The 12,612-nt window shown below is 50.8% G+C and overlaps 1 protein-coding gene across 10 annotated transcripts in view; it reads left to right on the top strand.

The window, feature by feature from the left end:
* Plekha6 (pleckstrin homology domain containing A6) overlaps positions 1-12,612 on the top strand; it is a 141,843-nt gene that overhangs the window by 9,410 nt on the left and 119,821 nt on the right. For 9 of the 10 annotated variants that reach the window (XM_036202352.1, XM_036202353.1, XM_036202349.1 and 6 more), the window contains exon 3: positions 511-568. In XM_036202352.1, the coding sequence (XP_036058245.1) occupies positions 511-568 (58 nt within the window). Of the gene's footprint in view, positions 1-510; positions 569-8,151; positions 8,527-12,612 lie in introns of those variants that run through there. The other variant, XM_036202359.1, reaches the window with a different exon arrangement.

The raw sequence follows: 12,612 nt of genomic DNA, 5'->3' as shown, positions 1-12,612 counted from the left end.
CACTGACCTGGGGTTCAGAGACTTGTGTGCCAGTTAGATCTTGGATGCTAAGGACCTTTGAATCCTGGGGCCACCCACCCTTGGCACCAGCTTTGCCCTCTGTGATGAGAGGATCAGAGGACTCTGAGGACCTTCCAGGACAAGCATCTGTGGGGTTCCCTGCTGCGTGTCTCAGGGTCTGGCTCTAGAGCTGGCCCAGTGCAGATGCTCAGGGAAGGTTTGTGGGGTAAATGAGAAATACCGTCAAGCAGCGGTTCATTTTGTTGCCTTGCTCTTTCATGTGCTCGTTGCCAGAGGACCCCTCTATCTTCAGCCATCCCTCTCCTCATTGATGAAGGCTTGGATGCTAGAAATAATGGGTAAAGGGAGTCGTGAAAGGTGCACTGGCTGCTTGGACACTGCGCCTTCCTCTGGAGTTTTCCTGCCATTCCAGGCCCCAGGCTCCGGGGTAGAGGAGAGAAGAGTAGCTGTTTCCAGGACTTCTCAACTTATGGTTTTGCTTCCTTGTAGGTTTGCCTAAGGGCTGGGAGATGGATTTAACCCCGGAAGGAGCTGTATACTTCATCAAGTGAGTAGATCGCTTCCTTTTTTTTTTTTTTTTTTTTTTTTAACCTCACCTTTTGGTCTGGTGTTTGTCTTAGTCATAGATGCCTCCTAGGGAGGGAGGTGGCTGAAGGCTCTGGTATATCACCTTAGGTACAGCCACTGGGTCTGTGGGTGGCCAGAGACACCGAGAAGCATGTGTCATTTGGCCTAACTGTGGCTTGTGTCAGTGACAGAAAGGTTTCTGTGGTAGGGGTCACGGAGATCTGGGCTGGGCTGACCCAGCAGAATGACTGGCTCATCTCGCGTGTAGGAGAGACTGTCATAGACATACTAGGCAAGAGTTGAGGGGACAGAGATGGGCATTGAGGTGTGAAGTGGGGTGTGGAATGTGAGGGGGCCAGTTCTTGGGAAGAAACAGGCTAGCAATGGCAAGGCTAGGCCCAGCTGCTCTTCTTCCGGATGGAGCCTCTGTGGCCCCTGAGATATGAGGTGTTCTTGTTCTTCTAAGGGATTGGCCAGGTCATGTGAGCAATGAGTCTTGACTCTGGAGTGGCTGAGGGTAAGCCTTGGGAAGCTGCCTGGCTAGAGGCAGGCAGACAGAGGATGCGACTTCTGGTTTTGGAGGTCCACAGCCACACACTTGGACTCATTTCCTGGAACTCAGTGTCTGTCTGTCGTCTGTCTGTCTCTCTACATCTCAGGTCTAGCTTTCTGCCAGAAGTGAAACTCTCTGTGCCCAAGCCTGTGAGCTTCTGTCCCAAACCACCCCTGTATTCTGCAGCTACCAAAGAGTCCCAGTGCCCACTGCCCTGGAGCTGGGGTACTGTCTCTGCCAGAGATAGCCATGGCTTCTAAAGAGGAAGGAAGCCCTCCTTTGTTTGAAATCCTCATCCCTATCATGGCCTGGTGGTGCTGGCCTGTAATCCTGGCGACTCAGGAGACAGGCAGACAGATCCCAAATTAAAGGCCCACCTAGGCTACATACTAAGTTCTAGGCCAGCCTGGGTACTTTTTTGGTTTTTTGAGACAGGGTTTCTCTGTGTAGCTTTGGAGCCTTTCCTGGAACTCACTCTGTAGACCAGGCTGCCCTCAAACTCACGGAGATTCGCCTGGCTCTGCCTCCCGAGTGCTGCGATTAAAGGTGTGCGCCACCGCCGCCCGGCCCGCCTGGGTAACTTATGGAGACCTACGTGAAAACATGTTGGAGATACAGCTCAGTGGTGGACACTTGCATTTGCAAGGTCCAGTACTCTTCCTCCTACTCACAATAATAATAATAGTAATAATGATGGTAACAACAATTAAAAAAATGTTCACCCCTAAGGACAACTAGGTATCATTTTTTTTTTCAGTCCCTGCCTCAGAACCAGCCAGCACGGACATCAGCTTGATTATTAACCAGATATATATTATTTATTTACTTTATGTGTATGGGCGTTTTGCTTGCATGTGTGTCTGTACCACATGTGTGCAGTGCTACCAGAGGCCATATCTCCCAGGAGAGTTACAAATGGCTGTGAGCCACCATGGGGGTGCTGGGACTCGAACCTGGGTCGTTTGGAAAATCAGTCTGCGTTCCTAACCACTGAGTCATCTTTCCTCCACCCCTCCTCTTTTGAGACAGAATCTCATTATTTACCCGTGAGTGGTCTGGAACTTGCTATGTAGACCAGGCTAGCCTGATCTCACAGAATTCCACCTGCCTCTGCCTTCCAAACATGGGGAATAAAGGTGTGCCCCACCCTGCTCTGCAGCGGTAACTATATTTTTAAAGAAAAAAAAAAAGGGCCTTTCTGCACATGACCTCTTTGGAAATTGCTCTTTGTCACATGATTCCACAGCTAAGCCTCTGTAGGGCACACCCATTGCCCCCTTCACGAAACTCTCTCTGCCTCTCTCATTCTTAGGAACAGCATCTTAATATTTGTTTGGTGAGCACTCAGTTGTGGGTTTGTTTACTCAGGTTGTTTCGTCCCATTCATCCTTCAAATTTGCCACCGAGAGGCTGGAGAGATGGTTCAGCACTTAAGAGCTTATGCTGCTCCTCCAGAGGACTCATGAGTAACTCCCAGCACCCCCATCAGGTGGCTCACAACGGCCTGTAACTCCAGCTCCAGGGAACCTCTGTGAGCACCTGTACTCACGCGACCATACCCACACACAGACAAATTATTTAAGATAATAAAAAGGAACCTAAAAAAATTACCACCTAAAGCCGGGTGGTGGTGGTGCACGCCTTTCATCTCAGCACTCGGGAGGCAGAGGCAGGGGGCAGATCTCTGTGAGTTCAAGGCCAGCCTGGGCTACAGAGTAAGTTTCAGGAAAGGCGCAGAGCTACACAGAGAAACCCTGTCTCGAAAAACAAAACAAAACAAAACAAAAGAATTACCCCCTAAGATGGGGTACCCTGCCCACCTCTGTGGCCTTCTCTCCCACAGCTTTCTTCCCTTTGCTCACACCAAACCCAGACCCACTGCAGGACCTTTGCACGTGCTGTTCCCTCTGCCTGGAACACTTTCTCTTCCCCCTATACCCAGGTGTCTGGCTTCTACTTGTCAGTTGGTTCTTTTGTGGTACTGGGGCCGGAACCCGTGCCAGGCACAGCACTCAAGCCCAGTGTCAGCTTGTTTACCTTTTGGTAGTATTCTGTTGCCGAGTATTCTTTGAGAAAAGCCTCATCTTGGTTTCCATTATCCTAGGATCTTTCTGCCATACTGTGGGCACCCAGGATTTACTGAAATGGGTGGACAGGTGGAAAAAAAAACAGGATATAAATAAGAGCACAATTAATTACTGCTGCAGATACATCTCTGTAACTTTCTCCAGAGCCCCTCCCTTCAGTGAGTGCCGACATGGTTTTCTCTGCATCCCTCTTATGGGCAGACCACCACAGCGGAGAGCCTCACCTTCCCTTCCCTGCCTTCCCATAGGTCCATCACTCCTCCTGTCTCATAAGCTGCCTAGTTCCCAGCATCCCTGAGGCCACAGCCTGAGTTCATCCCTACCTAGACCTTTCTAATAGCTTCTCCACTGATTTTCTTCGCCCCTGGTCAGAATGCTGCAAGAGTGCCCCTTCACACTACCCCCAATATAAGGCGTTCATGTCTTTCTCCGCTAAAACCCTCCCATATTTCCATTGCTTACAGGGTGAGGCCTAAATTCCATTTTCCAGCCTGTCCAGGGTATCTTGACCAGGCTCAGTATTGTCCTGTCAGCCCTGCTTCCTAGTCACTAGCCTCTGGGGTCCCCTCCTCCTACACCTGCTCTTCACCTGAGGAAGAAGCTCTGTGCACATTGCTCCCTCTATGTGAGGACCGGTCTCCTTGCCCCTCCCTGGTCTCTCCTTGGTGGGGAAGCCCTTGTACATCACAATTGTTCATTTCCACACATGCCAGTTTTTCTTCATCAGCGATCCCATCCTTGGTATGCACCCCAGTCACTGGAGGGTTTTTTAAATCCAGATTGCTGGCCTTCCCTGCAGTTCCTCACTCAAATTGACTTCTCAAGTTGAACCGGCTTCCAGCTGATCAGGCATCTGCTGTTCTGGGGCCATCTTGAGAACCTTGAGACTCCTCAAGGGCCAGGGATGACCCAGGGATGCCTATGACGTCTGGAGAGAGACACTCTTGTCTTTGTGTATTATAATGAAATGTCCACAGCCTGTGACGTCAGTAGGCATTCTCAGAGCTCAGGGCTTTACTCTATTACGTCATTTTAATCCTTTGGTAAGGGAGGCTCTGTCATCTCTGTTTTAGCAAACAGTAGGGAAACTGAGCAGTCTGGAAGTGTACAGAAATCCAACCCTGGGAGGAGTTGCTGCAGGTGATTTCCCTGCTGTGTTCTTACCATGATGCTGCAGCTGCCTTCAGCATCCTTGGTGCCCAAGGCTTCATGTCCCTCACCAAATGAGCACACCAAGGAATTAATGACTCCCGAATGCCTTATTTTCTACAAACAGTCAAGTTTCACCAAGGCTTCTGGCATTTGATTGGGAGGTAAAGTAGAAACTATGAAAACCACACCTGGATCTCAAGAAGTAATTAAAAAAAAAAAAAGTCAGATGTTCAGACGATTTGGGGAGGTCTTTCTTCTAGCATGGGGAGTGTGGTGTTTCAAGGAGCAAATAGTAACATTCTCTGGGCTGGGTATTTAGCAAGTCTGATAACTGTATTTCATGAAGCCTGGCCTTTCATGATATTTGGGAGGCAGGTCTCATGGTACCTCTACTGATGTAGTGCTTCGGTGTGCTGAGGTTTTAAATGTGTCATTTGCCAAGTATGGAGGGGATGTGAGAAGAGAAAAGGCTGCTAGAGAGAGCTCATGGTGGGCCTGTGTGCACTTACCACACTAATCCACAGGAGGGTAGCAGAGCACACATGGGCCACAGACCAGGCCTTCAAAAAGGGTTTGTTGGGTGGTGATCCACTGACTGTATCACTTGCCAGGAACTGGATGTGGGGTGGGGAGTGGGAGGTGGAGGGCGGTGTCTTGACTATCCCTTACTGCAGTTCTGTTACTGTGGGTCTGGTGGACTTCTGAGCCAGCTGTGTGAAAGCAGTTCCTGGCCAATAAGAAGTCTGGCCCCGGTCTCCTGCTTCCTTCACTGCCAGCCTGCTGTGGAACAGGTCTCTTCTGTCTTCAGGAGTGCCTCTCCCTCCAGAGTTGTCAGGGCAGGAGCCACGGCAGTGAGGTAGCCTACACCCTGATAACGCTTGCCGCTCCTCCACCCAGGGAGCCCCGCCCAGTCCCGAGCATTTCTTCCTTTTCTGGTCTGAATACTTCCTGTAGGAAGGAGCCAAGTGGGCAGCTGGACACCTACTTGGACCTCTGGTGCACTGAGGAGCTGCTCGGGTCCACCAGGGATTGCTGGGAGGAAGACATGCAGAAGTCAGGGCTGTGCCCACAGGTGTTCCAGAGCCGGCTGATGAAGCCTGTGTAGTTTCCTAGAGGCTGTGCAGGTCACCGAGAGTCCAGCAGATCCTCAGCCTGTGGGTCCCCAGAGGAGACACTCTAGGCCCTAAGGTGGAGCCACCAAGCACTGTTCTGCTGTCCTTTGGACAGGATGGAAGAGAGAAGCCACAGGACAGCAATTCTGGCATAGTGGACCTATCAGCTCTGTCCCAAGAAAGGCAAATGTCACTCAAGACAGGAAAGAATGGGACAGATAAGCAGAGAAGGCAAGGGATGATCTGGCATGCAGACAAACCTCATTTACCGATGAGGAAAACTGATGCCCAGCAGTCAAGTGTCCAGCGCAAAGGTGCTGCATTAGTCAGGGGTGGAGCTGAGTCTGGAACCCGGGTTGTCCATCCGACATCCCCCTGATTCCCAGGTGGTGTGGTCTGGGTGAACGAGGCCAGGGTGGCCCAGGTCTCTGGGTGAGAGCTAGGCACTGAGGGGCAGTTAAGTCATCAGTTTAGTGACCACCAGGACCATGTGGGGAGTGGGGAATAGGGATGATCTTGGAAGGGCCGTGAAGAGTGAGTGAGGTGAGCTTGGACCTGGAGAGGAAGGCAGGACCACAGAGGTGCTTTTGGGGAGGGGAGGGTCCTCCTTCCTCAGGCCTCCTTCTCAGCCTTTCCCAGGAGCAGTTTGCTTCTCAGCTGGGCTAACAGGAAAGATTTAGACTTGGCAAAGAATACTTGCTTTCTCAGCTCTACCTCCTCCATCCTGCCAGTCGCATAAGCCCTTGTACATCTCCCATTTTGCTCCCCAGCAGGAAGGCACCATGCCCAGCCCAGTCATCCATTTGGCTTCTCCTACCCCCTGGAGCCTCTGGGTCCCCTAGAAGCAGCCATCCTCCTGGCTCAGGCTTCTAGGTGAGGCAGAGCTTTGTCTGGAGCTCTGGCCCACTGTCTGCCAAAGAGGAAACCCGCCCAGCAGGCCTGTCTGCTGGCTGCCCTCTCCAGTTGCCTGAGGATTGTCCGGCATGCGGGCTAAGGTCCTTGTCCCCTTCTTTTCCCCTCTTGCCTCCTGGAATCCCTTTTCCAACCCTACTTTGCTCCATCAACTTCTCAAGGCCGGAGACTCCCCAAGAGCCCCTCATTTCTGGCTGCCTAGAAGCTGACTCGGCCCCACCTGTACCAGGCACCCTTGCCAAGTCCTGGAGAGCTGGGTAGGTGAACGGGCCTGGCACTGGGCCCTTACTCACAACTTCCCTGCCCCTTTAGCTGAGAGGCTTTCCCTGAGTCATTGAGGACTAGCCTGGCGGCTCACCTATCGAGGGGAGGAGAGGGAACCCTCCCAAGAGAGCAGCTAGGCTGCTGTGTGCTGACCTGTTCTGGGTAGGGATGAGGATTATCCCTCAGGTACCTCCCCAGGCCCCTGACTTTACCCCATCAAATCTCCCCTATATCTCCTCTCCCTCATCTATCTCTTCCTGGTGCTGGGAGGGGGGTGTGCCTTCTAAAGTAGATTCTTTTTTTTTTTTTTTTTTTTTTTAAGAAAAGTACTCCAACTTTTGACAAAAAATGATGCTTATACAGGGATGCTCACACACTGTGTTGAGATTCACTCAGGTTTGAGTGGGGAGTGGTTGCTTTTCTGCTTTCTTTTTTCCTTTCTTCCTTTTTTTTTTCTTTAAAGACAAGGTCCTGTATAGCCCGGGCTGGCCTTGAACTCATTAAATAGCCAAGGATAGCTTTCAGCTTCTGATTCTCTTGCCTATACCACATTTTATGAGGTGCTCATTTTGAACTCGGGGCTTCATTTTATGTATCCTGGACCAACTGAGCCCACATGCTCAGCCCAGGCTGCTTTTTAATTTTTTTTTCATTCAAGACAGTCCATTAACAAATAATGATAGAGTTATCATGTGGGCGGGGCCTTGCAGGGACTTGACATTTAATCCCTGCTTCTAGGGATATTTCTAAGTTCAGAAGTGACCTCCACAGTATGGTCTCCAGCTTTGTGTCCAGGATGCAGCTGAGATGTTAACCCTGGAAGTTAAGGGCAAATCACTCCCATTCCCTTCTGATCCTGGTTATGAAACCAAGGTATCCATCACACTTATCCTTTGGCATAGAGAATCTACTTTCCCAGAGAGATGTCAACGGAAGGAAACTGAGGCACAGTGGAGGAGAGAGAAGGGGGAGGCTACTGACTGTTTACCACAGAAATGGGGCTATAGCCTTATTGTTTAAAGCTCGTCAATCGTGCAGAACACAGGTGTTGGGGCGTGGCTAGCATCCTCATCCAAGGTCACCAGAGACCAGTCTGGGTTGAAGACTAGGAGGTCCTGGTGTCTTATAAATGGGTCCCAGCTCTCTCCTAATCCTTTTCCTTTAAATTCATTGTGTTGGGGATACGGAAGCATCAGGATTCCAGCAAAGCCCTCCTGATACCCAGAGATGGTCCCTCCGTATGGGGACCATCACAGAACTGAAAGGCAGACTGGGTGCATGACGCCCCACCATAGTGCCAAGCCCATGGCCAAACATTTCTAGCTTTCTGCAGTCTCCCAAGGGAAGACTCTGAAAATGCTGCTTACCCGTGTGCAGGCCCAGATGCCCTCTGGGGGGCAGACTTGTCCTGGCTGTGGGAGAGCGGGAAGGCTGCGCCCACCAACCCCTTCTTCTCTGAGGGGAGGGCTGCAAGGGTGCTTAGCAGCTTGTCACTGGTGTGGATGGAGTTAAACCTTTCCGGGGACTATTTACTCCTGATCCTAAGCGACAGCTTGGGGAGGGAGAGTCACGTGGTCTTGAAATCCCCACGGGAGCCGATGGAGCATGCCCAGCTGCTTCTGCCTGGGAAAGGTGCTGGATCCTGCCGTAACCACAACAGCATCCTCTCCCCCGAGCCAGGGACCTGCCAGCGGGAAGGATGACTGATTAGATCAGATTAGATCCAGTGCCCCGCTCTTCGGAAGGGGTCCCCAGGGGCGGGGGAGGAGGACCCCAGCTGGCCCGAGCTGGGGGAGGGGTGCCTCTGGAATCGCACTTAGCGCTCTCAGCGCGGGATCACACCTCCGAGGCCCAACCGGTGAGTCCGTTTAGGTGCATCATATCTAGGAGGTGGGAGGAAGAAGGCTGGGCTGGGGCAGGGCTGGCAGCCGATGGTGGCCGCACAGGCCAAGGTTGCATGCACTGCAGTGAACTGCCTTCTTCATCCTCAGCCTTGGCAGCCTTACTTGGGGATCATGGATGCTGAGAATGCTAATTATAGCCTTTCTGTGACCTCACCCCCTTCAGAATCCCCCAGAAGGGCCGGCACCATCTGAATTGATTACATTTGAATTGCGTCCCTGGGAGAGGGCAGCCTTGAGGCTGCCAACCTCCAAGGTCCAGCCCCACCCTACCTCTAATCTTATAGGAAGGAGAGATGGAAGGGTTCAGGGGTCAGGTTCAGGTCGGCGGAGGCTCTCTTTCCGCGCGAGGGGTCAGAGGCTCTTGGTTTCTCAGGGAGGCACCTGCGGTTCTTTAGGTAGCTGCTGAAGGGTTATGTGGGCAGGGGGTGACGAAGAGTGAAGGAACATGCAGTGTTGGCAATGGAGAAGCAGGCTGCTGCTGTTTAGAGCCTTGGGACCGGGCTATTGTGTGAGAAGTCTGGGGATGAAGTGGCCGGCAGTGGGCAAGGGAGGGGGAGGGGCGAGGAGAGGGGAAAGAGGAGGAGGGAGAACCCGCTACTGGGAGATGCTCTTTGAGCCTGCAGGCCAGTCTGGCGGGGAGAGTGAGAGGTGGGAGGTCCTGGATGCAGAGAGAGGCTGGCTAGGGCATGGTGGGAGGAGGGGAGCCGAGGAGAGAGAAGGACAGGGTCCCCAGTAAATGTCCCAAGAGGTGGTGGCCTCCAGGACTGGGCAGCTCTTCCCAAGTCCCTCTAGACCTCTCGCTCTCCATCTGGCATCTTCCAGTGGCGCACTCAGGCACGGGTCTTCAGCATGTGTGGGCGGAGCCCTGGCTGGCACGCCTCTGCCAGAGCCCCTGTCCAGATGGCTGCGGGGCACTGCAGGTGCCGGCTTGGTCCCCAACCTCGGACCTCTGAGCCCTGTGGAAGTGGGGAGGGTTCTGCGGCTGCAACCGTCCAGCTGCAGCCTCTACCTCTGGGCAACGGCGTTTTAACCTGGGCTAGAGCCGAGTCCATCCTGCCGGCGGAGAGGGGTGGGCCCCTGTCACCGAGCCCCTGTCGGCCGGCCGGAGGGAGAGGGGAGCAGGGCGGCAATGCTCCCAGAGCGGTGGAAAGAGCACCACCCCCGGCACCTGCACAAACAAGCCTTGAGCTTTCCTTGCAGAAAGGAGCGGGGTTCTGTGTCTCTGCACAACCGCGCAGTGCTGGGCCACAGATATGAATTATTAAAAGCCCTTGGTTTCCCCATCGGGTGGCGAGGTGATAAACGTGTTAGCGCCGTGTGTAATTAATCCTGGTGGCATGCTGCGTGGGCTGGAGACAAAGGGGCCTTCCCCCGCCCCCAATTTGGCTGCTTTTTTCTTTTTTCCACAGGAAGGCTGTGGTGCAGGACGCATTACATAGATAATTACATTTAGTGTGTCTGCCTGGATGATTGAGTTAGATTCTTCCTGCTCGGTGCAAATGAAGTAATTACTGAGGAAATCGAGGAGCCCGGCGCCTGCCCTGGGAGAGCTGCCGTCACAAACTCCCTCATCTAGGCCCAGTGGCGCCCAGGGGTGGGCTCTGCAAAGGCGCTCTGGGTTCCTAGGACTGACCTGGACAGCACCCCAGACAGGGGTGGGTTGTCACTGGGAGCTGAGGAGGCTGTGGCTGATGCTTTTTTCTCACCACTTGCCCAGCAGCCCATTTGATGATGGTCCCTGGACATCCACTTGGCCCCAGGGGCAGAGGAGGAGGAAGGTGTCAGTGAGAGCTTGGCCTGAGGGACAAGAACTAAGCAGGAGGTTGACATAGCCAACCAAGCTGACATGAACGTTTCTCTAGTTAAAATGCTCTCAGAACCAAACTTCTTTGGGAGGAAGTTGGGAAGTCTACTTCGGGTAGACTCTTGCTGCGTGTGTGTGTGTGTGTGTGTGTGTGTGTGTGTGTGTGTGTGTGTGTGTGTGTGTGTGTGTGTTTGCGTCCCTGCCACTCACGCTCCTTAGAGTTTCTCAGAACCTGTCTCTTCTTGCCTCCCTCCAAGCCTCTCTGAGACCTCGGACAGCCTGGGGGACTCCTGGGGACCCAGCCTCCTTACTTCACAATAACTTCCTGCATGGTGGGAACATTCCCCTGTCTGAGTCAGACCCTTTGGTTCTGGTGCTTTGAAGCCTCACAAAACAGGCAGGCTTCTCTTTCACACGGGATTAAAAAAAAAAAAATGTGTTGCTTTTGAATACGCTGTTTATAGACTACATGTGGGTGCAGTGTATTTCACATAGCCATTTTTGAACATTTTAGGCTGTCAGCTTTATTTTCCTTTTACAAATAAACACAATATGTACAGTTTTTTGTTTATAAGAGTCTTCCCATGCTCCTCTGACATTTAGGATTTTTTTCCATAGTATAAATCTCAAGGCACAGAATTGATATGATGGTCTATACTTCAAAAATTCTATTCTGTACTAAAATAGTTATTAAACATAGAAACATGAAAAGAGGTTTGGTATCTACTTAAAACATTTTGGTTGATGTATCTTTTTGGAATTCATTCATAAACATATGAGTAGATTTGTTGTGACAGCATACATATATGACATAAAGTTTTGTTTTTTTGTTTTGAGACAGGGTCTAACTATAGGCCTGGCTGGCCTGGAACTTGCTATATAAACCAGGCCGTCCTCAAACTCACAGCCATATATCTGCCTCCTAAGCTGAGATTAAAAGTATGTTCTAATATGCCTGAACCATTCAAATTTTTAGCCAGCTGTATATTGTCATATAAGCATTTTCCATGTTGTTATTGGTTTTTTTTTTTACAATATTTTGAAGTGGTTTCCTATTATTTCATTACATGTTTGTTCCAAATTTTCACCTTTATGTTAAAGTGGCTATTTCAAAATTTTCACCTTTTATAAACAATTATAAAATGAAATATACATATTCCAACTATTACATATATTGATGATATTTCCCCCTTGTGTTACATTTCTAAAAATAAAATTGCTGCATACTTTAAAGTATTTGGATAAAGTTTACCAAATTCTGTATGCAAAAGCACTTACTTACATTCCTAGTAGTTGTGTATAAGAATGCATTTTGTAGCTATGCTGTGGTGGCGCACGTCTTTAATCCTAGCACTTGGGAGGCAGAGGCAGGTGGATCTCCAGGTTCGAGGCCAGCCTGGTCTACAGAGTAAATTTTGGGACAGCCAGAGCTATACAGAGAAACCTTGCCTCAAAAAAACAAACAAACAAACAAACAAACAAAAAAAACGCATTTTGCAGGGCTGGAGAGATGGCTCAGTGGTTATGAGCATGCACTGCAGTTCCGGAGGACTGGAGTGCAGTTTCCAGCATGGACTTCAGGTGCACACAGCCACCTGTGACTCCAGGTCTAGGAGGATCTGACACCTGTGACTTCCAAAAGCACCTGCTCTCACGTGCACAAACTCAGACACCCCTCTCCCCAGGATTTTAAAATTTAAATAATTTTTTTTTAGAGAATGCATTTTGCAGGTCAGTGGAGATGGCTTGCTCAGTGTTTTCTGTGCAAAGTGCGAGGACTCATCAGTATGGCTGTAATCAGCACTGGAGAGAGAGAGGGAACCTTGGGGTTTGCCAGCAGCAAGTCTAACCAAATCCGTGAGCTTCAGATTCAGGGAGAGACCTATTTTAGAAAATAAGGTGGAGAGCAGTAAAGGAAGATAGCCCACATTGACCTTTGGCCTCTACTCATGCATACACAAACATGAACGTGTACACACACACACACACACACACACACACACACACACACACACAGAAATTTGTGGCATGACTACCAGCCCATATATGATAACATCTTTTATGGTGGTAATTCGATTTCTTTGCCGTTTCAACTGCTTTGGTGAGTAGTAAGATCTAATATTTTGCGGGTTTTGGGTAGTCACTCCAAAGCCAGATGGGTGTGCTGTTGGGAATGCAGTGGGGCAGTTGGTATGGAGGTGCCTGTTTATCTCTGTAGACCTGTAGATGTTGGTCC

This window comes from Onychomys torridus, chromosome 11, assembly GCF_903995425.1.
Source record: "Onychomys torridus chromosome 11, mOncTor1.1, whole genome shotgun sequence".
Lineage (NCBI taxonomy): Eukaryota > Metazoa > Chordata > Mammalia > Rodentia > Cricetidae > Onychomys > Onychomys torridus.
Note: the sequence above shows the minus strand (reverse complement) of the source record. Positions and strands in the feature narration are given on the sequence as shown.